This window comes from Ixodes scapularis, unplaced genomic scaffold, assembly GCF_016920785.2.
Source record: "Ixodes scapularis isolate PalLabHiFi unplaced genomic scaffold, ASM1692078v2 PGA_scaffold11__112_contigs__length_91849675, whole genome shotgun sequence".
Taxonomy (NCBI): domain Eukaryota; kingdom Metazoa; phylum Arthropoda; class Arachnida; order Ixodida; family Ixodidae; genus Ixodes; species Ixodes scapularis.
Window position 1 is genome coordinate 68,751,245 of NW_024609837.1, and position 24,065 is coordinate 68,775,309.

Consider the following 24,065-nt stretch of genomic DNA (forward strand, 5'->3'; position numbering starts at 1 on the left):
ACCACGCAAACTTCGACAAGATGGATAACCAGTTGTTTATAAAAACCCTATAATGGAGTCTATCTCGCTTCACAAAACGTTTACTCAGGGCGCTTTCTTCCTGTAATGGGTAAGAGGAGCAAGTAGTGTTGTCCTTGATTCGCAGCAGCAACTCTCGGAGAAAAAAGTTGGCTGTTCGCTTCGCTTTATTGACTCAACGACCCCCTTCAGTCCGTATTACATAAGGTGCGGGGTAAAAGAGCAATTGAACATGAATGTTACGAGACTTCAGGGCCAACGATGAATGGCTACAGCTTTTTACCCAGCTACATGCTCAGGCATCTACATTTATAGACTAAGACCTAGCAAACTAAAATAACTTCAATATTGTCACGGGTGGTGACCAAAAGAACAATAACTAAACAGGAAGGAAAAAACGTTTAATGTGGTGAACTTGTGCCAAAACTAAAAAGGTACAAAGATAATAACAGATCGTCGCGGGCGTCGAAGTCGGCGTAGCAGCACAGTCGAACGCTGGGGCGAAAACTGACTCCTGCTTGCCAGGCGGAGCCGCTTTTGTACACGCGTTGGCTTCTGGAGCGTTCGATGTAGAAGGTTCGACGCGGAGAACATTCTCACCTCGAATCAGCTAGACGGTTCTCGAATTCACTAGAACATCACATTACAGTGTAAACGAAAATGCGTAGCCGCGGCCAGGAATCGAACCCTGGCCCTTCGCGTGGGAGGTAAGCGCGATAACCGTTGTGCTACGGCCGCCGTGCCTACTTGGCGCGCGGCAATATAAAGGGGGTGGGACCCTTACTTGTGAAGGCCAGCCGAGCTGTGCGGTCAGCTTCTTGTATTATACTGCACACCAACTCGTGTTTTGGAGCTAATAGAGCTAATCATATGCGCACTAATAAATGTCGAAGCTTTTTGACAGTTTCTTTGTTGATGAAAGGGCCCAGAAATAAGGCGCACTTCCCTAGAAACGAACAAATGCATGTTTTTAACACTAATTTTTGGTAAAGAGGAATACTCGTTATCAATCAATCGGGGAAAGATCTGCGGTCATCACCAGGATAGCGCTTCCGTGATATACGCACCGTTCGGGTGTATTGGGTAAGTTAGCTTAGCACTGTACACCACTTGCTGAAGTGTTCGGAATTCTTATTCTCCAAACGACATGCGCAGCGTGACGTATGTGAAGCAATATAGAAGATAAGCATTTGTGCCATTATTGGCATCTGTCCTTATATGATGACCACGCACCGCGAGAGAGTCTCAGAATGTACAGATACTCGGTATATAAAGAAACCGCACTATCCAAGTTACGATAATAATATTCGTATGAACACAATCATCGCGGTAACAAAAAAGAAAAACAAAAATATCCGTACAACGTATACGGAGGAGACGAGATAAAACAATATATATATATCATAGAGTTATTTTGTTTATTTTTATATATCCTTCTGTTGGGAATTCGTGGGTGTATGGCGCAGCGGCAACATGGGCCAAATGCGCCAACCTTTTGTTGGGACGCGTGCAATTGCCGTAGTACTTTCTTCAATGCGAAGAAGAACAAATTTGGTCACCTTTAAGCAGACATGTACAAATTACTCAAAAAAGGTAGATAAGTTAAGTTACTGAGTATGGATGCAAAAGTGATTGGAATAGGGTAGAAATTACGCATTTGAAATAGTAATTGAGTAAAATACTAACTACTGCAAAAAAGTAGCGAGTTACTTTGAAGTTACTTTCGAAGTTACTTTTTTATATTTTTGTGTTAGCGAAATGAACATCAATTTTGATCCGTGAAAAACCCAGCGAGCCTAAAATAAGTGCAGTCATTTAATTGCTTGCGTTTTCACCAAAATAGATTATTCGCCCGCAGAAGCAAATGACTTTCAAAGTTCTTGATACGGGAGTTTTCCCGTTTTCCTCCTAAAGACGTCCCCAGCCAAGCTAAAATGCGTTCCATCGACGCGCTGGATGGAACGGCAGCGTTGAACTTCAGAAAGACGCTGTGCAGGGTCGGGTAAGCGAGTGTCGATCTTAGGTGTCCGGGACGAAACATGTGAGGTTTGCCTAGGCTAGAGGGTCTTTTATAAGAAAATCTCGTGCCTTTTCTTTTTTCTTCGGCAAGTTGAGATTGTTATGAATGGCCCTTCTTTATCCCACGACGTTCAGAGAGTACGCTGAGCGAGTGCATCTGACCGTCAAGGGTTTAAGTCTCGCGCCACGACGATGAGATCATTCGAACGACTGTGCAGTGCTACGCTACTGAAAAAAAATTGCTTTGGTTTAACAGAAGATGAAACGAAGTATATTACGACGCTGATGCCGGGTCCAACGAAAGGATCTGCCAAGGGTGACTCGCAATCCTCGCCGGCGACTACGGTATCTTGACGCGCCTGACACGCCTGACAAGTAGATCGTTTTCAACAAAGAGGAGGTCTCCTTAGCGTGGAAAGTCGGAAGGACGCGTAGTCGAACTACGTGAACAAGTAGGGAGCCTTCATGTGCGCTTTGCTAGGGTGATGCCACCCTTTGTAATACCACTCGCCGACAAACCAGCAGCTATTTTGGTTCCGGGCGATAATCCGCGGGGCTTATAACCCTCCCGGAAACAAGCACCTTATCTCACAAGTTCGGAGCAGCGTTGTGGAACCCACGGACGAAGCATTAGCATTTCCCCCCTTGGATGGGAGGACCGATGGGCACAAAGGCCACTTTCCGGCGCACGGGGAAATAATGAGAGGAACAAAATGGCGGTGGAAGAGGGTGTGGGAAAGGGAAACAGGCTGTTGGCATCACTCTATGCGAAGCGCACATGAAAGCACCCTATGAACAAGCATCGTCGCTCGTATAGTTGCAGCTGGAAGCGGGAACGTGCTCCCATGAACGGATTATCCGTGTCTGCGTTTGTGCGCGGGGAAGTCGGGCTTCGGCAAGGGAGCACGCGCTGACGACAAGGCGACCATGGGAACAGGCGCCCAGCTGCGAGGTCATTCCAGTTGCGCTCTCCGTGGAACCATAGAGTTATTATAATGTACGCTAAAGGTTCAAGTGGCGCTAGTGTGCTGACGCAAATTGAAGCAGACAGCAACCAGTCCAAAACTGACTTCCGGTAATGCATTCCTATGCGAAAAAGTGAGTGCATTTTCTCCCTGCGCTCGATCATAAGAGCAAATATCCCAATTAATTCGTACGTACTAGGTAGCTTAGAACATTTCTCAGTCAGGCCGACGAAAAAATTGGTCAGTTACGGCGTTTTTCTTTCAAATTCATCGCATTAAAAACGGTGCTAAAACGGCTTCGTACATGTATTTATGTGCACTCTCGGACACTGTTAGCGCGAACATGACGTCGGCGCTTTTGAGCATAAGGGATACTCGTGCCAAACGAACGAAGAACATCTGGAAAGTAAGGGAGACGGCAAGAACTACGCAGTAACACTGGATCAGTAACTACTTGTGCATGTACGATCAAAATAAATTGAACGCCACGTAACCTATTCCGATTTTAAGTACCCTTTATTCTTTCTGCTCTGAGCGAAGATGTTTGTTCTACGTTCAAAATATCACCCGCACGCTCGAAATCTTTAAGCCCAAGTGCCCGATAAAAGCTGCCCGGCAGAGAAAACAATACGAAAAGACACCTTTTATAGCCCACGGACTTTGTTCTCTACGGTTTGAATGTTTTTATCCGCTCATGCACGACCGGGCCATTCCGATATAGTGACAGATCCGGAACATTATCAATATATAAGCGTCACCGGAATGCTGGTGAACCTTGAACACACTCTATATTCCATTCGATTGCAATTTTGCTTTGAATCGTCGCTTGTTTTTACACACCTGCTGCGGAACACACGTTTTGGACTGAAATGTAGCGAAGTTAAGCATCTTTCACTGATGAAGAAAAATGCGCTAACTAAAGCAATTACGCTTTTACAGTGTTAATTAAGGTGTATACTATTCGGTACGACCCAAATAACCAAAGTGTTCCGTGTTATTTTTCGCCGAAGAGGCAAAATGCACGCGCGTTATCCCATACGAATACACAGGAGCACCGCAAAAGTAAACCGGTGGCTGTCTGCTTGAATTTGCGTCACGGAAGTCGCATAGACACTAGCGCCAGTTGAACCTCTAGCGTACATTATAATAACTCTATGCGTGGAACCCCCAAAGTGCTTGAGGCAGAACTCACTAAAGGCAGACAACATGAAACAACAACAACCCTTGAAGTGTCCCCGTCTTTCACGATTGCAGCTGGAGGCGGGCGCCTGCGTGCATTACCGGATTAGGTCAATACCCGACCAAGGCTTGTTAAGCATCTTTGCCTGCGTTAGTGCGCGCCGGTGTTATGTTTTGGCTGCTCGTCACCACCTTGGCCCAAGGACGCCTTTGATGCAGTTTCTGGAATGGGAGGGGGCCCCTTGTTCCGGAATGCTACTTCATCTGCTGGCGTCTTATTTATTTCTGCGCTCAAACTTTTGTGATGAGCAAAATTAGCGGTAGATTTTGGAAGTAGTTAGTAGTTTTAGTAGAAGTTACCTGAAAAATTTAGTTAAATTAAACTACTAATTACCCAAATAAAGTCGTAATTGAAAGTTACCAAGTTACTCGGAAAAGTAGTTAAACTACTGTAGTTTGAGTAGAGTAGTTGAACTATGTTCAAGTCTGCCTTTAAGCACCTTTAGCGTTCTGCAAAGCGTGCTTCGCTGCATAAAGCGTAGTTGGGAGGTGAAGCATCTCTAAAAATGCAGGCTGAAAGGCAACATTCCGTTCACCGCAACAAAACCACGGCAGCCTTTTAAGCATATGACCATCTGGGACACTAAAATATTGTACAATAGATATGACAAAAAATAAAGCAAATAAAGAGAACATGAGAGTACGAGCGGGCATCAATTTATGTATTTCTCAACTCACCTGTAGAACAATATTTGACGACTTCCGGTTTTCTGTCATCCGGGAACCTCGTTGGCAAAACGCTTTCCGGTTTCAGAAGGAAGGTTTGTCAAATCGGTCTTGGCGTTTCTGTGCAAAGGTAAATTTAGCCGAAATGCCCGATATTTTGGTTACTGATGCACTACGGAATTGCGAGAAGCTGCGAACCAACTCTCAGGAGCGATTTTTTTTTTGTTTGTTTTTTTGCTTTCCGCGTTATAAGCATCGCAGCGTCTCCGTCGCATATGGAGGGCGGTGCGGTCATGTCTTGCTGGCGAAACAGCCATGTGTATGAAACGCCTGTGTCGATGAGTTTCTCATCCACAAAATGGGGCGCCGAGTCTGCCAGGCAAAAATGTTTCTATTATCATATAATTTTATAAAATTAAATTTAGGATATCAACAAGAAGCAGCCTCGTAGTCTTTCTATATCTATTGGGTTTATTAAGGCGGAAATGTGTGCACTTTATAACAACAGTCAATTCAAAATTTTATGAATGAAATTACCTGCTTGAAAATGACACTTTCTGTAACCCATAGTGCCCAAATAGCCAGATTTTCCGGCAAGAATTGATACACCGCACGATTGGTTTGCCCTGGATGGATCGCCGTGCCGCCATGCTTCGTACGAAGAACGGTTAAAGGTTTATCCACCTATTAGTAGCGTCCGACAATGTTGTGAAAATTTCCCTTGAGTTACGACCACCGGCCAGCGGGACGTTCTTGCTTCGCGTGAAGCGTGGTATCCTTGCACTGGAAATACGGAACACAAATGTCCCGGCAATTGGCGGTTGTAAATCACCGTACCGAAGTCAAGCACAAAAGGGTAGGCCAACATCGAGTTTTACTCCAGGTCGTACCTCGACGTAAAACTGTAGAACTCCGCGTAATGCAGTAAGCTACGCCGTTTTGGGTCACGTCAATAACGGGCAGCGACGCCGCTCTTCGTGAATATTTTTGCATTTGTTGGGTCAAGCGTGTTTATATGTTTGCGGACTCAAATATCAGCAGATTTGGGCCATAAATAATCTTGATCATTCAAAGATAGTTTTCTATAATACGGGCTCTTAATCACGCGAGCCAAACAAAAAAAAAAAAAAGAACACGCAGAACACCCATCAACCAGAAACGAATACGCAACCGTAAGCCTCCAACTTTAAGGTAAACGTCCGGCAGCCCTCTCTAATAGGGACTCTAACCAAAAATTTAATAAACATTTACCCGACGTTTCGGGACCAGTTCGATCCCTTCTTCACGGGCGAGTGACAAAAAGAAAAGAACACGTGTCGCCTAACTGCACATACGGATGTAGGGGGCTCTGCTCACGTCACGCAGTCCCGAGGCGTAGCTGCTGGGCAGGGAGCCCAAAGAACGATTCACTTTACCTTTCGGGCTCCCTGCCCAGCAGCTACGTCTTGGGACTGCGTGACGTGAGCAATGCCACCTACGTCCGTATGTGCACTTAGACGACACGTGTTCTTTTCTTTTCGTCACTCGCCCGTGAACAAGGGACCGAACTGGTCCCAAAACGTCGGGTAAATGTTTATTAAAATTTTTGGTTAGTGTCTTTATTTTTCGCTTCAAGCCTCCAACATGTTTGTTGTTGTTTACAGTGCAAATATATCTATCTAACGAATCTTTCACTCCCTCAGATAAGGGCTAAAATGGTCATGACGATTCAGACATTCAACCGCTAATGTTAAAGCCCAAACTCTATGTTGCAAAGACCAGACGGAAATGATATTTTTGTAAACCGTGTAAACATCAATTATCAAGCTCAGAAACAGTGTTTCATGCAATAGTGTATCCTTTTTTATTCGAGATCCGACCAACTCCCGCGGGCCACTATGCAGAGAGTGGGACAGAAATACCCCTGAGGACAGTGTCTTGTTTCATTATTTGCCAATATTGAAACAAAAACACATGTGTACGATATTTGACAAAAGAGAGGAAAAATAGCTGCCTAACCACTCACCCGACAGTCGCCCAAAAGACACCCGGAAACACTATAATTAGAACACAGTCAACAGGCAAGAAAGACGCCAAGTACAACAGATGGAGAGAACTAAAAGAAGCAGGCACCTATGTGGGGACGAAAAAAACCCGATTCTGGATATCTGAAACGAACAAAGAAAAACGTTTTTAAACATTCCTTAACATTTCGAAGTGTAAATAATAAAACAAAAAAAAAAACTGTAGGTTCCTTTAATATCTAACAAACAAAGAAAGCCTTTTCAGATCTGCCCTCAAAAATCTTTTAATACAAAAATACTAAAGAAAAAATACTACACAAGCAGCCAATCCAAAACATCCCAGAGTATACGCCTCGCAAGTGGGCTCATTTTCGTCTTCTGCGCATAAGAAAGGAAGTAGCGGTGACGTCAGAACGCCGAACTCTGATTGGCTGACAGCGACCCCCTATTGAGCGTCGTCTGCTCCTTTGCAACGTCGTCTGCTCGCAACGTCGTCTGCGTCTGTCTTACCTTTCCTGCGACTTTCGGAGCGAACTCGACCTCGCCTTTAAGAGAGGGCAGACGAAATAACTCGAGCGGCACGTTGTTTTTGTCTAACAACTAGCAGACGCGCATCAAGGAGGGAAGTCAAAGGACTCCCTGGCGAGGTGTCCCGGGGCGCCGAGGTTTTTTTGCTTAGAACCGAGGCAAGTTCCCTTCCCAATACTTTTTTCCTCCATTCGTGTGCGGCGAGACCCCTCACTCTTTAACGGCGTCGGCGGGTTGGCGCAGTTAACGTCGTCTGCTTTACGTCTGCTAGTCAAAGCGGTCAAAGCGATGGCTGCTTTACCTTTGCTGCGTCTGTCGGAGATTCACCGCTTTTTCATCGGCGAGAGTCACCGTTGCCTCGGCAAACAAGGAGATAACAAGAGGAAGAAATTGACATTTTAATCTAAAACTGAGGTCAGCAATCAAAATAATATACGGGAAGGGTTCACAAGGGTCGCGCGGGCATATTCCACTCAGCACGCCAGCCGGTCGTGGGCAGACGGTCGCCGAGTCGCGGAGAGCCTGCTAAGCCTAACTGCCCAGCTCGTTTGGTCGCGTTCGGTGGGATCGTGGCCGTGGGAGCTTTTCCCGGGTGTTTGTGGATCCAGCGTTTTTGTTCGTCGTGGTCTGTTTCAAGTACTTTTTACCTTTTTCTTGCTGCTTGAAGTCGGGACGCGTCAGAACCGCACGTAAAAAGATAAACGTCCGTGGGTCGTCGCGACCGTGACGTTGTCGGCCATGCTGATTTGATCGTAAGAAGTGCGTAAGACAGCTTCGGAGCTGTCGTAGGATTTTGTCGTAACCTGCGCAAAACTTACGAAAATTTCGTTTCGTGAATACGAATTTGTTCTTAAGCTTTGTCTTACGCACATTTTTGGCGTAAGATCGTTTCGTGAATCTGGCCTCTGCCCTTCCGAAAGTCGCAGGAAAGGTAAGACGGACGCAGACGACGTTGCGAGCAGACGACGTTGCAAAGGAGCAGACGACGCCCAGATAGGGGGGCGCGATCAGCCAATCAGGGCTCGGCGTTCTGACGTCACCGCTACCCCTTGCGCAAGAAGCAGACGAACTTGCCCTCCGCATAAAGTAACATAAAAGACATCTCTCAAAGCAAAAGAAGAGTCGAGAGAGAAGCAGAAATTCAGTGGAAATAGAAAACAAATGCCGCGCTTCAATTGGTGGTCCGGACCTCCTCAAACTTCCTTTTTGGTCTATCGATGCTACTTTAATCTCCGAACAGAGGCTCTTTTCTCGAACAGACGGCACCTGCCTCTCCTCTTTTGCAGTCAATGTCTTATTTTTGAAGCACGCTCTACTTCAATTCCTTTGTCTTTCATGCCGCAGTTCAAGCCAGGGCATTTCAAAACGAGGAGAAAAGTTTCTAGGATTGAGAATAAATGTGGAGAATTGACACATCGCTCACAAGTCCACCGCATTGGTGCGAGTGAGACGCCATGGTATTTAGACGCTAAACTGAGTTCACAAAATTATTAATATTTTTTAGGGTTGTCAAGAAAGCAGACGACAGACGTTGCATGCGGAGAAAACGCTGGTACTATATAAAACTCAAACCATACGACAAACCAGACTATCTTCGAAATGACTGACAAAGCAGGAAACGAACACAACGGAACGCTCTTACCAGAAAAAGGGATGGTTGTCTTCTTTTTACGTGTTTTTTTTTTTTTCGAAAATATTCTCATAATGTAAAAAGTGATCGTTCAAAAGCAAACTTAGGCGAAAAGTTTAAAGTCTTCATCAATATGCCTTTTGAACAAAACGCATACAGGCACGGGGCGTTGTGCTCGCATTAACAGTGTCGCAGACGAAAAAAAGCTCAGACAATGAAGTGATCGAGGTTCGAAGTAAATAACCTATGTACGCCACAAAGCGGGCTACGTTCAGAGAAGAGAGCGAATCAGGGATCGAACGAAGCAGAGGACGCAAAAGTCAAAAGACATGTAAAATGTCTAAATGAAACAGGCAGAACACGAAGACGTCAACATGCAAACCAGGCTTCTCTGAGGTATAAAACAAAGCATATAGTGTACAATCCAGACGGCGCAGGAAGTAGACAGTGAAGTGGATGACGGGCCAAGCAAGCGACGTAGCAAGTGGGCTATACATACAAGCAAATTTATCCACATAGTAGAAAGCGTGCGTGCCCGAATCTGGTCTAGTACTCGACAGAAAGATCGTCAAACCACCACAGCGCCACTTGCTGCGGGAAGAACGGAAGGACCATGAGGTTCTTTAGGCAACTCTAGTGGCCCTGCCTCATCTCTACTGCGATTCACCTTCGGTCTGACTGTAAACGACGTTATGATTCGTTGGAGAAAAATGGAGCAACAAAAAAGTACATCGTCAAGGCATTCTTCTTCGAGGGTTCGCTAGTACCGGCTAAACAAATAGCCCTCCTCCCCACCAAAAAAAGAAAATAATAATAAAAAAATGCAGGGCCACGACCTATTTGCTCTTGTGAATGAATGCGACCATATCACACCGAATCGAGATATGGCGAATTTGTTTTAGCAGAAGAGAAAGAAGCAGACAGATTGGTTCCCTCTCGTGTGATTGGTTCTCTCTCGATTTCATGCATTAGTGTCGCGTTCAAGTAAACGCATCCTAGGATGCTATGTCAGACGACATACTAAATCGACCCAGATGGTATAAACACACTGTTTTTCATACTCTGTTGACCACTGAGCTGAGAAAGGAGTGGAAGACGCGCTCATTTGACCGTTCAGCCGTCTTTCCCACATCGCGTGATCAAGCTCGCTGCGCATAATTCCGCACAGACGGCGGCGAGAGACGATTCAAGGCGGATGACGGAGTGACCCGGTATATATGGGGGTTCCACCCAACCGTAAGCTAAGCGGTGAGCCTAGTGTAGTCCTTTCTTTGTTAATTTAAAACCGCTCATTATGTCAGACCTCGCCGTGCTCGGAATAGCTTGAACGTTTGATATATAAAATATGTTCCCTCTACTACTATTGCTCATTAAAGAAGAAAAAAAGGCACAAAAAATTAATAAGTAGAAGGACTCAATACGCCAATAAAAGCAATTCATACAAAATGCCGTCAGCTGGCAGTAAGAGGCAACACCCACCAAACGAAACGGCAGAAGACTAAAACAAAAACAAAGCGAAAGCCTCGTCCGGGCATATACACGACCCCGGATCGCTCGCAGCCATCGCGAAGTGGGACACAAGAGGCCCTCCAGAAGCAAGAAAAAAGACGGCACCTCCACCGAGCGTGACATGGGACCAGAATCATCGGAATGAGGACTCAACCAAGCGTGTCCGACCAGCGGCTTCCCCAGTTTCGCCGGGCCAAGAGTCAGGAGGCCGTCCTTATGCTCACCGACACGTCAGCGGCCAAAATAAAAAAAAAAAAATAAAAAAAAAGAACCTTGCCACTTTTCTTTAATGTGATGCATTTTTAGGAAACATTTCGACAACTTACACTCTTGCAGGAAGACTTTATCAAACCCCTACCACGTCTATCGATTTCCTCTTCTTTCCTCGTTAGGGATGCTCTTTCTTAAACATTTCTTCTTTAAAGCTCTTCGAAGCACCACTCACCAACTTTGTGCTTTAGGAAAGACTTCTCCCTCGGCGTTCCCTTTCAAGCTGCGTTCGTGGAGCGCACTTCCAAAAAAGTTACTCCATTGAGGGAATGAATTTTCACTCTAGGGAAGACCTATGTATTTCTTGACTTTCCCTCTCCAGTAGCGTCCCTGTAACACTCTTCTTTAACCTTTCCTCCATTCAGGGAATAACTTCACACTTTAGGGAAAACCTATCTCTTTCTTGGCTTTACGTCTCCAGTGTGGTGCGTAGAGCACCCGTCCTTAAAATTCACTGTATTCAGGAAATAACTTCTCACTCTAGGGAAGACCTAGCTCTTTCTTGATTTTCCGTCTTCAGTAGCGCTCGTGGAACGCTACTTTAAACCTTACTCAATTTGAGGAAATGGAGTTTGTAGAGTCACTCTTACCGCTCATTCACACTGGAAGCGGATCCGCGTTCGAAAAGCGGTTGCGAACGCGGTTGCATAAAAATCGAGTACAATTGCACGGGCACTCGATGACATCGAGTGCGCATGCAATTGCACTGGATCTTTATACAACCGCGTTCGCAACCGCTTTGGGAAGGCAGATCCGCTTTCAGTGTGAAGGAGCGGTTAGAGATATTTCAATGAAAACCCTTCCCTAAACTTTTACACCTAACACTGATTTTTTTTTTCTTTCTCAATGGAAAAACATTGAGTGGCTCAGTAGAACTACTTCGCTTTCGCTTTAGCGTATTCTTCAAAAGCGTGTTTGTTAACACCTTTCTCTAAAAAAATATTTTACAGTGGCAGTTGTTAGTGGCGTGAGCGTAAACGACGTTAGAGTACGCGAAACATTTTCAGCGCTTAATTTGGCGGGAAAATGATTGTCATGCGACCCGACGTCGCGGGACTTTCAGTGAAATTCAGGTTCCCCGCTAAATATAGCGGAAATATTTACGTCACGTGCCCTCTGCACCCATCCAGCTTCCTCGCTAAATTTAGCTTACAAATTTACTTCACGTTACCTATGCACCAATTCAGTGTCCTTGCTAATATTTTCGGGAAAATTGATGTCACATGACCTGATGTCACAGGCGCTACGAAAAAATTCAGTTTCCCGCTAAATTGAGCAGAAAAATTGACGTCACATTACTTATGTACCAATTCAGTTTTCCCGCCATATTTGGCGGGGAGGTTGATGTCACGCGACCCGACGTCATGGGACCTACGAACAAGTTCAAGTTCCCCGCTCAATTTAGGGGAAAAATTGATGCCACGTGGCCCTGCACAAATTCAGTTTCCCCCCTCTGAATTTCGCGGGAAAACACATCACGGCCTTAAAATTATTTATTCGTCAACAACGTATCGACGCTAAATCAACGCAACGCCATTTCCATATCATATCACCGTATGACGCGGGATTGGCGCAATGTCACTCGATCGTCATCGTCATATTGTAGAATAAGCAGCAAAGCTGCCGCTTTGTAAACGCACCGCGTTGTTTGATCGTTGCGCAATTTTTTCTCGAAACTCTTTCCCTGAAGCCCATTTCCTTAGCGGCCTCATTTGAAAGAAAATGTTTCCGCGACTCTTTCTCGTTCACTAATGCAGCCGCAGTCGCAGAGCTTCGATCTGCTTCGCGCTCGGTTGCTCCCGATTAAGGGAAGAAGGACTGGGAAAAGAAGGGACAACGAAAACGGCGCAGGAGGAATCCTAATACGCCGCCTTATTGTGCAACCGACTGAATAGAGAACTTAGTCCCTTTCACCGCTCTTTTTTCGTCTAGTTTTGTTTACTAGGATATTTTTTTTTCTACGTGCAACTCGACAACTACAGTAATCAGTGAAACCAGCACGACCATTTCATAGGTAATGCGACCTTCTATAAAACCTTGCTTGGCTGCGCAACTGCCACTATTAGCGAAATTAGGCTCTCGAGTTCATTAGGTATAAAAAGAGCTGAACTTTGTTTCAAAAACATTTGACCTTTGGCTTAAAGAAACGCGCGTTGTGCGCAAAACATAGACGACCTTGCAAGCTGTATATGTCCAAGCGCGAATAATCCCTCCCACGTGGCTTTCTTTTTCGAGCTCGTCAATTCCATCTCCATACCGTTCCCACCCCTCGCCTCCTTTTACGACGCACACCGATCCGAATCACCCGAATCATAAATCGCCTGTGTCACGGGCGAACAACGCTGCCAGGGCCTATCCCGAGAATGTGTTGGCTCGGAGACACATTATTTTTTTTTTTTGTTTTTTGTTTGTTGGCAACTTGCTGAGAGGGAACGAAAACAGCGGTTGTAGAGAAGGTTCGCGGTTCGTCCGGGTGTGGTGCCTGGAACGCGTGTCCGACTAGCGTGTTTACCGCGTCAAAAAGGTGGTCCCTCGAATTCCGCCTGATGACGTCATCGAAGTGTCATGCTCTCGCCGGTCGCGTCCCTGGTGGTGTCTCAGCAGCTGTGGTGGATGTGGCAGACGCCTGTTCTGCTGCAGGTTGCTCTTCACTTGGACAGTCCACGGAAGCTACTGCAGCAGCAAGCTGGGACGCCTGGGACGCCGTGACGGCAGCGACACTCGTGTTCGCTCGTGCTTTTCGCCAGCATTTCTGCGACCAGCCGCCAGGATTGCGACAGGCTAGAGCATGGCACTCCGGTTTCTGTGACGTCATTTGTTGCCACTTGGGGACCACTTTTGGTGTATGGGCGGGATAGGACGCTAAACACACCAGTCGGAAACGCGCTCCAGGCACTATAGTCCGGGTAATTATGTTTCAAAGAACTAATGACGCTTCTCAAAAAAAACATTTACCGAATGACCCACTGGCCTTGACGTGTTTCGTGAGTTTGAGCTTGATATTCTGGTTTCGTACTGCAGCTTCTACCTCTGTCTTTTTCTCTTTCTCTCTAAATCTTTGCGACTAGTACAATATACGTTTTAATGCGAAATCATTAACTATCTATGCAGTGGAGCCGGCAGCGTCTGTAAACGCGAAAAGACGCGAAAGAAAAGCCCTTTTTCCCATTGGCTGAGCGAAACGGCTCCTAGATAGCCATTCGCGGCCGCTTCACGAGAGCGTGCGCTCGGCCGCCACTCTCGTGGCCGGCGTTGCCGGAGGGAGGGGGGGGGGGGGGGCTGCGGCCGCTTTTGCTTTTTTCGGCACCGAGAAACATGGCGGCGTCCAAGGCATCTCTATAGTCGGCGGCCGCAACCTCGGCAGTAGCGAAACTTGGCCGTCCATGCCAGTACACTGCAGCAAACTAAGGGAGCGGAAGAAAGAAGTAGGTGTCTTCGCATTCACAACTGATAAGAACTGCTTAGGTGTCTTCGGAATTGTTTTTTAAAGCGCACCTCTTAGGCGCCCGTTTCCGGCTTGAGCGGCGTCGCCGTCGCCGTCGCCGTTGCCATCGGCGTTGCCGTCGGCGTCGGCGTAACCGCAAGGTGCATTATGGAAAATGTCAAATAATGCACCGCGCGGGACCCTCGTGACGTCACTCGTAACGTCACTTGTAACGTCACGTGTGACGTCACGAGGGTTCAACGCGGTGCATTATGGGACATTTCCATGATGCACCGCGCGGGGAGAAGGAGAAGGGGGAGGAGGATGAGGGGAAGCGGAGGGGGAGGAGGAGGACGAGGAGGGAAAAGGAAGGGGAGCAGAGGAGGGGGGAGAGGATGAGAGGGGAAAAGTTTGAAGAGGGCAGGAGGAGGTGAAGGAGGAGGAGGACGACGAGGAGGAGGACGAGGAGGCAGGAGGGGAAAAGGAGTAGCAGGAAGGATTAGAAGGTGAGAAGTAGGGAGCAGGGGTATACCCTCCCCTCAGTACCCTTGCCTGCTCCTCCTCAAGAGCCGCGCTCTAATTCGGCGTTACAGGGTGTTGTAAACGTCTTTCATTTTTTTTCGATACACTCGCTTTCACGTTTTTATTTTATGGCAGGTGATTTTAAGACGAAGGCAATTCATACGATGAAAGTAGAACATGATGACAATACAAGAACACTGCTCCTTGATGAACGGACAATGGGCTGTCTTCGATCGTTCGTGTTTTCTCCTAATTCTTCATGAGAGGGTGACGTCTCGCTTGAAAAATATTATAAGTACGCACTATTCGCTTGGTAAACAAAAAGGTTCTGAAAGCAAACTGAGCTTATTTTGTGACAGATGCGGTAAATAGTTTTAATTACAAGCTGTCCAAGAAAACGTTTCCGTGGACATTTTGTAAAACCCCAGCTACGGAAAAAAACTAATAAAAAAAGACAAACACCAGAGATAAACACTATCTATTATAGACTTTATACTTTTCAGGAATACAAATAACGCTTCGAATGTAAGCAGTATATTGGAAATTTATGCTCAAGCCAAATGTTAGATTTTTTTTGTATGTTCTGGAGTTTATGTAGTTTACAATAACACGAATATCTCATTTCTGAAAATAGTATGCACTTCTGCGTGCTTATTTAGGACGACCAAACGGCAAAGTGTTTGCGTAATGCATCTGCGAATACTCTTTTAAATCACGGTGAATGGAAATGTTAATTTTTTAAGATGTAGTGAAAATTCGATTTGAAGAACGTAAAAAGGAAAGAAATGTGCGAACACCTATAGTAACGTTTCAGATAACGACCGATAATTTTAACTGAAATAAAAAGCCGGTACTTTTTTTTAAATCACTACATACTTTGTTTTCATGCATTATTTTAACCCACGCCAGACTTGTTATGTTTCTTGTAGCATAACCACTGTCCATGTTGGTTAATACTGCCGTCAACTGAAAGACCCTCGAGAATTTAACGAGCAAGCCTGTAATTTACCCATACTCAAACAATCGAGTCGCAATCGACTCTTTTTCAAAATCCCGTCAAGCAACATTGGCAGTCGTTATTTCTTGGGCATGAGGCGCGTGTGATTAGATCCGAGTACACGCCGAACACGACGCAGCACTGGTGTCCAATACATGATCAGGATGTGTGACCAACTAATGGCTGGCACGGATAATCGTGAGGCAGCCCCCAGATGGTGCGCACATTTGAAGAGGGACTATTAAAATTCCCTGACCATACAGAAATCATAAAAATGAATGACCAGAAGCATAAATCTGTCTCATCCTCGTAAGCTTTTCGAAGGAGAACCTCTAGTAAGGCACAACGATGAAAAAAGTAGAACAATAATTGCTGTCTAGAGGTAATCGAAACAGCTTTGACGGCGTCGTGAAGAACAACACGAAGAATTTAGTAGGCGTCCTGCAAGGACGAGCACTGTAAAATGATCTGTCTTACTGGCTGCCGCTCTGCTGCAGTTGATGAATTCTGGAAAAATCGATGAGCTAACTTTGTACTAACTTATATGCAACCGTTGCCGCGGTGAAGCGGGAATGGACGCCGCGAACCCTACACGTGCCTCCGTTGCGACTTAAAGGACACATGCAAAGGAAAAAACAAATTTTTTTTTCAGACAGCTTAGATGGAAAAAGGATGTCATAACATGATTTTACAGCGAGAAAAAAAATTTTAGAGCTATATTTACGGGGCTATCCGAATTTGTAGTTGGCGCTCGCGGGAGCCGCCGCTGGTCACGTGGTAGGCCCGCGCGCCGCCGCGCTGCGTCGCCGCCGCACGCTGAGCGTTGTGCGAAGGTCGCTTCAACGCGTTTCTCCACGCCGCCGTCGCCGCCGCCGCACAAGTTCGTCTGCTTCGGGGCGCCGCCGCCGTCATCTGACCGGCGCACAGGTCTATCACGTCTGCTTGCGTTTTTTCAGGAGTTTCCTTTGGGCTCTAAAAGTTACTTATTCATCTTAGTTTTTTGTTATACTTCAAACAAAGGTGAATAAGTTACTTTTAGAGGTCATATGAAGCTTCCGAAAGAGCGCAAGCACCACGTGACGAACATGGGCCCGTCACGTGATAAGCAAGGGCCACTTTTCCGCGGCTCCCGCCGGCACCAACTACAAATTGGTAAAGCGCCGTAAATATAGCTCTACAAATTTTTTTTCTTGGTTGTAAAATTGTTTTATGATATCCTTTTTTCATCTAAGCTGTTTTAAAAAAAAAAATTTTTTTTCCTTTGCATGCGTCCTTTAACGTAAGCGGATACAACCAACTCTGAAGGCCCTCCGCCTCCATTCCGGTCTCTCATTGTATTGTATATTATTGATAGACTGCTTTCGCAGGGACCCTGATATGTGGAGTGAAGAAAAAAGAGCAGGAGTATGTATACTTAATAAAAAGGGATAGGTAAAAATTAGGGCTGGGCAATTGATCGATTAACCTTCCGATTAATCGATTAATGCTTTAATCGCGATCAATTCTTTTAACCAGTTAATCGGTTAAAATGAGGCGAACAAAAGTAAATAAATATACGTTTTTTTTCCTTTCTTTTGGTGCCGTTCCCTCTAAAACGAACATACGAACTTGCTCCTTGTTCACCTCGTAGGTAACACCCAACAAACAAATCATTCGTCGTGAGTCACGCGGGATTGGAAGAAAAAAGCGAAAACAGAAGCAGAATGAAAGCAGGCTTTACGGAATTCCGGTGACCTCGGTCATGAATTTGGACGTTATAGCTACGCGCTCTTTTTGAGCACACGCAGCAGCTTTTTTTTTTTTTGAAGGCACGCAAGCATGTTGGCTTACGGGTTTGCAGCGACAAAGCTAGAGCTCTTCCGAAGGCTGCCTTGATCCCCATTGTGGGTTATGCTCCGTCCTTGCGGTCGCTACAACGTGACCTCGCTCGTCTCTCCGCTCGTTCAGCGTGGTGCAAAGCCGGCCGTGGTCGTGGCTTGCTTCAGTATTCGACCCTGTGTTTTATTTGTGTGGTTGGAATTTCTCTCTCGGCGTCGCTTTTGCCTCTTGACGCAACGACCTTGGCGGACCTGCCTGCCCGTGGCAAAGTGCTTCCAGATGTTCCCCCGTTCTCTCGTCGTCTTTGACGAGTTGGCGCCGCGCGCAGCCGGATGGGCTCGTTTCCCTTTTCCCCGTAAAAAGGGGCCTTTCCTTCGCCGGGGATTTTCTGTTTGTTGAAAGCTTCAAGGACGTCGTGGAATTAGAGCGTGCGGGTAAAGGCCCGTTCACACTCTTGCGACCTCTTAAACCTAGGTTCCTTACAACTTCTTAAACCAGAAAACACACTGGTGCCATCTATTGGGAAGCAGTGTAAACTCGGCGGTCCGGCATATTTTTTTTTATTTCTCGCGCATTATCCTTTCTTTTTTGGCTCGAAACACTTTTGTCAATGTTATAAACGAGCCTTTCTATGGGTATTACGCACATTTGACCTCGGAAATCCCGCAAAACCTTCGCTCTTGTGAAATGCAGTTCCAGGGTCACCGCATAGATGGCGCCACAATGCCAGTTTGTTCCCTCATTTTAAAAACATTTAACAAGTTTTAAGAGAACTCGTCTCGTGCTCGGTCGCACTCGGTCGCAAGAGTGTGAACGGGCCTTAAAGTTACATGAACGACGAAGATGTTTCATCCTGTTTTTGTCCTTCATGTACTACTCCTATAACACCTTCAGGGACGTCCTCGACGGATCGACGCTCCCCAATTATCCCCGTCTCCCTTGCCCCCGTCTTTCCTCTTCCCTTCATGTCGCGCCGCAGTCACTTGTTTGAGAAGTATCTCATCACAACACCCTGCGCAGGCATGGACGAATACAGGAGTTTGAAGGGCAACCTTTCAGGGAATTTCGGGTTTAAAGTAAACTCCGCGGGCGAAGTTTTTGGCTTAAAGAAAGTTCACTGCCTCATCTGCAAAAAAGCTTTCGCATATAGCGGAAGTGTAAGCTCGCTTCAATACCATCTCAGAGCTAAGCACCCAAGCATCTCGCTGCAACAAGAATCATCTGCAAAAAAGCAGACGACTATCGACGTTTTCTCTTCGAGGCCGGTTTCTCTGAAGAAAGAAGAAACTATTGCACAAGCTCTTACATCTTGGCTTGTTTCTTCTAGCCGGCCTCTCAACATTGTGGAAGATCACGGACTAGCGAAAGTTCTTCAGATAGCCTTGGATTCTCCGTCTTACCAGCCGCCGTCCCGTCGTGCAGTGAGTGCCAAGGTGGATGCCCTGTATACCTCGAGACGGGAGCGTCTTCAAGCAGAACTCTCGGCAGCCAGCTTCATCAGCTTAACAGCGGACTTCTGGACCTCCATCGGCAATGACGCTTACCTCGGGATAACGGCGCATTGGATCGACGACGACTGGATGCTTCGATCGGCAACATTGCAGGTGAGAAACGTACCTGAGCGCCATACAGCGGAACAATGTGCCAGTGAGGTATTGTAGACAGCTACAGATTGGGGAATCGTTGAAAAGGTAAAAGCTGTCTGTACCGATAACGCCCGCAACATCTGTCTTGGGGTGGAGAGAGCAAACTTTCAGAGTCTGAAGTGCGCAGCTCACACGCTTCAGCTGTACGTCCACAAGGCGCTCAGCGTGACGGGTATGGAGCGACTGCTAGCCGCCTGTCGTCGTACTGTGGGTCACTTTAAGCACAGTTCGAACAACCAGGCCGTCCTTTCAAAACATGCCGCTGAACTCGGAGCACCTAAGAAGAAGCTTCAGCAGGACATCGCAACACGGTGGAACAGCACGTACATAATGATAACCAGCCTGCTTGAACTGAAGGAGCCTTTGCGCCGCTCCATGGAGGACAGCAGTACCATTAAATCGTCGATTCCCCACCTCACAGACGTCGATTGGGACATGTTGGAGCAGCTTCGGGAAGTTTTGAAGCCCCTGCTCGACTTTACTGAGCTCCTTGGAGGGGACAAGTACGTTACTCGGTCTGTACTTATTCCAGCCTTAAAACTGCTGAAGAATAAAATGAAGACGAATGACTGTGACCCTGCCTTCAACTGCCGCTTCAAGGCCATGCAGGTGGACTCTATCGATGAGAGGCTTCGCGCGTGGCCGCAATACAATGACTATGAACTGGCAACGTGTCTCGATCCTCGTTTCAAGAGCCTCGCATGCATCGAAAAAGATCGCCGCGAACTTGTGTGGGAAAGGCTTTCCCAGCTAACACATGCGTCTTCGGACGATTCTACTGATCTAACGCCCAAGAAAAAAAGAAAATACGTTTTCTCGGAGGAAACTGAAGAACCCACCCTCTCCTGCCAAGTGTCGCTTTATCGATCGATGGCCGAGGTGACGGACGATGAACTGGACCCACTACAGTGGTGGCGAGCTCGGGGCTCCCTGTTTCCTCAAATTGTGCCAATTGTGAAGAGTGTGATGTGTGTCCCAGTCACCTCAACGCCCAGCGAGCGTCTGTTCAGTGCAGCAGGGATGATCGTCAACAAAGAAACTTGCTCCTGCCGGAAAATGTCAACAAACTTCTTTGCCTCCGCAGCTGGGGTTGTGATCTGTGAGTGCGTTACATCAACGTTTATTCTCAATTAAGTTTGTATATATCCGCCGTTTATCATACAATAAAACAAATTGTAAGGACAAAATGTCTACTTTTGCTTTTTACTAAAGTCAACCGATTATTCGATTAATTAATCGATTAAAGGGTAGCGATTAATCGGGTTAAAATTTTTAATCGACGCCCAGCCCTAGTAAAAATGGTTCGGAAAAAGGTAGGGTGACAGGGTATGGAAGCAATTAATGGCGAGCCTTGCTGCTAATAGATATTTAACTCTTGATTTAGATTGGGTTTTGCTTTGAAGAATAATTTATGTTCGGAATGAATATTTCTGCCGCCGAGCAACCGGGGCAAACTCAACGAAGAGGACTTTGTTTTTCTAACGGTCGATCTTTCAAGAGGTTGTGCTTAAGTTAGTCGCTCCTAGACTGCACGGGCGACCAAAATAAAGCTGATCTAAACAATCACCTTCAACTATTTGCGCTCCCATTTTTTTTATTATTTGACAAATAAATGATTTTATCGGAATATACTCCGTTTCTTTGTTCCCTATTCAGATACACACATAGAAAAACAACATTGAGTTGGACAGACCAGAAGGCGTGTTATTCATATGTTTTGTATATTTTGTTACATTGCATTCGGAAACCGATTTAGTTTTCATATTATTAGGGGACTCCCTTTGGATTGTTTGCAGTCTTCCTCCGCTATGGTTGCCATCGATTCATGCCATGGTTACAATGTTCCAGAAACCAAAAACATGCCACAGTTACTAAAGCGCGAAATCCCTTTTTTTTTTGTTATGTTTTTTCTGCTTTAACTTTAAGATAACTGTTAAGCTTTTGAACAATAGTAACAAAAGGGCTACTGCGTTTGATATTTCCGTTCATTACGATGTGGCAGCGAATTTCGTTTGAGAAATCCTGAAAACTTGTCTTCTATACTCGTTTTCATTTTAAGAACCGAAGTAAAACAAGTCCGGCTGCTGGCGGAGTGTTCTGGGTTTCCACCAATGAAATGCCGCGATATCGCGTAGACTTAACCACTCTCCGTCGGGAGGTGGTGGGATCCACAATTAGAGACCGAAACCAAAACAAATTTAGCACTGCAGACTCCTCTAGTGGCAAAAAGCTAGAACATACCTCGTTAAATAGCGTTTGTTTCTGATAAACATGATTATGCTCTGCACAATTTTGCATCGCTTCTTTAAACTGTCTTCAATAAACATATCTTTGTATATCTAACATTGTTTATACCGTCGGCTTTCTAAAAACACTATGAGAAAAAAAAATCAGTACGGGCCAGTTTTAGCGCATTTACAGTTTTTAACGGCAACCATGGAGCGCTAAAGCAAAAAGATCAGCGGAAATCATCGACATCGCCGCAAACCTGATGAACTGGGATTGATCAGACCTGCTACCAGCCACGAACCTATGTTTGCATAGTTTATTCTGTCATAATATACCTTTGTTTACGTTATTGCGTTGACGTTCATATGTATGTATTGAGTGGGCAATCGGTTTCCTTGTGTGTCGCGGTGAATTTCAATTTTTATTCTTTAATTCCGTTTTCCTAAGTTCCGTGGTGTGGGGAAGGTGGTACAAATCCTGATTATAAGCAAAAACAGCATGGTTTATGTGAGATACGTTCTTCCAGAATCCCATCAAAGCTTCTCCTTGTTGCCAAGTGGCCCTGTGTAAGGATGGCGATAAGAATCCCGATTATAATCTGAAACAGCATGGTGGATGAGATATACGTTTATTGCCGGAGCGACCCCAAGGCATGTGGATGGCATTTTGTGAGTTTACTTTCCCACAAACCGCCTGGGGACCTGATCACTGCAATAAAGGAGATATCTCAATGAAATACTGGGCTGAACATGATGTTCAGACCCCAAAATGAGGTGTAAGCGACACTGAATATCCATGAGGTGGGCAAGTGAAATGTTAAGCTCAGGGTCACATTTCAGAACAATGGTCAACTTTCAGCATGCCGCCAACACTACGTCTTCTTTCTTGAATGAAAACGACCCTTAAAGTGTAATTGAATGTGTATATGTTTAGAATGCAAAAGGACAAAAGGGCGCCTGACACCTTTGTGTAATGGGCAAATTAGCGAGTGCAGTACAACTGTAACTTTTTTTTTTTTTGTAGTGTGAATCTTTGTACACAGTGGGATACATACAGCTGATTTCAAAGACCTCGAGAAGCCATGAACAAGGCTATTACGTAATGAAAGGTAGAATCACGACAACAACATGACACTGGAGGTTAGGCGTGTATGAAGTCGGGATTCCGATTTTGCAGTATGTGAATGGTCCTTAAAAGGGCCGCTCTGTGTTTTGAGGTATGACAGAGTCCAAAGTTCTAGCCACTTTCAGAAGAGAACATGTCCTAGAGGGACATTAGTTCACGGTCAATTCCATTCTAAAGGCTGAACACCGGAGATCTCTTCACCCTCATCCTCGTCGTCAGTTTCGTCGTCGTATCCACTCTCCTCCTCCGTGTCGCTTGCATCGAGGGGTATGATGACTGGCTCGAGGTTCGACTCTGGGACATCACATTCTCGAAACTTCGCCTCCATTTTTTTCACATGCTCTACACAGTCATGCCAATGGACAGCTGTTACGTTGTCCACTGCTTCCCTCAAGAGCCGCTCGGCGTCATTGGGCTTGAGTGTGATGTTCTTAGAGGCGACCTCCTGCTTGACCCGTGCCCATATCAACTCTATGGGATTTAGTTTGCAATGGTACGGTGGGAGCCTCGACACTGTGTGTCCGGCGTCCGTAGCCATGACGTCAACTTTGTACTTTGTGTAGCGATCCTTCACCGTTGCCACGATGCTCAGAAGGTCTTTTTTCTTCATTGTGGCAGTCCAGTCTAGGTTCTTGGAAGAGAGCCACTGCTGGATCTCGCCCTTCTTTGTTGCAGTTGTGGGAACAGCTTCAGCCTTTCTGCTGTGGTATGGGGCGTTGTCTATAACAATTACGCTGTTAGGCTCGATGTGGTCCAGCAGATGAAGAAACCACGATTTGAACCTGTTCGAGTCAATTTCATCGTAGTAGTCCCCCTTCTTCTTCCCACGCAACAGGTCCAAGCAGCCGGACACGAAGCCAGTGTCACTACCTGCGTGGGAGACAATCACTCTTTCACCTTTTCCAGAAGGAACCTTTAGCCCGGTCGTCAATCCAGACATGAAGGCTTGCCTTGCTGACTTGATGGTGCTGTCAGTCTACACCTTGTCAAGTGTGAGGCCGGCGTTCACCCAAGTCTCGTCCTTGAAGTAGACCTTGCGGTTCTGGGCTCTGTGCTTTCTTATTGCCCTCAAATACCGCCGCCTCCGCTCGACGATGTCCTCTCTCTCAATCAGGAAGGAGTTGCGATTCCGTTTCTGTTTCTCGAAACCCATGTCCTTCAGCAGGCGACACAGGGTAGACCCGGAACAGGACGGCAGCATGTCGTCTTCTTGGAGACGAGCGGCGATTTTCTTCAACGTTGGGATCTCCCCCCGACGGAAGAAATTGTGCAGGCAGCTTCTCACGGCCGTCAAAGTGCACGCGTCGAGATTTGAAATCCTCTTCCTTTTCTCGGCGAATTTCGGGCGATTCTTTGAAGGAGATTTTACAGCTCCGTTGGCACGTTTGAAGCCACGCTTGATCTTGTAGACCGAACTAACACTGATCCCCGTTGCGGCGGCAGTGAGGTTGATGACT

The 24,065-nt window shown here is 46.2% G+C and overlaps 1 protein-coding gene across 1 annotated transcript; it reads right to left on the reverse strand.

Annotated features, from left to right (window-relative positions):
- Positions 1-22,768: 22,768 nt before the first annotated feature.
- LOC120837294 lies at positions 22,769-23,809 on the reverse strand. The gene is made up of 2 exons (XM_040206529.1): positions 23,608-23,809; positions 22,769-23,478 (listed from the first exon to the last, which is right to left on the reverse strand). Exons 1-2 carry the CDS (start codon positions 23,807-23,809, stop codon positions 22,769-22,771), a joined length of 912 nt encoding a protein of 303 aa, XP_040062463.1.
- Between the last annotated feature and the right edge of the window lie 256 nt (positions 23,810-24,065).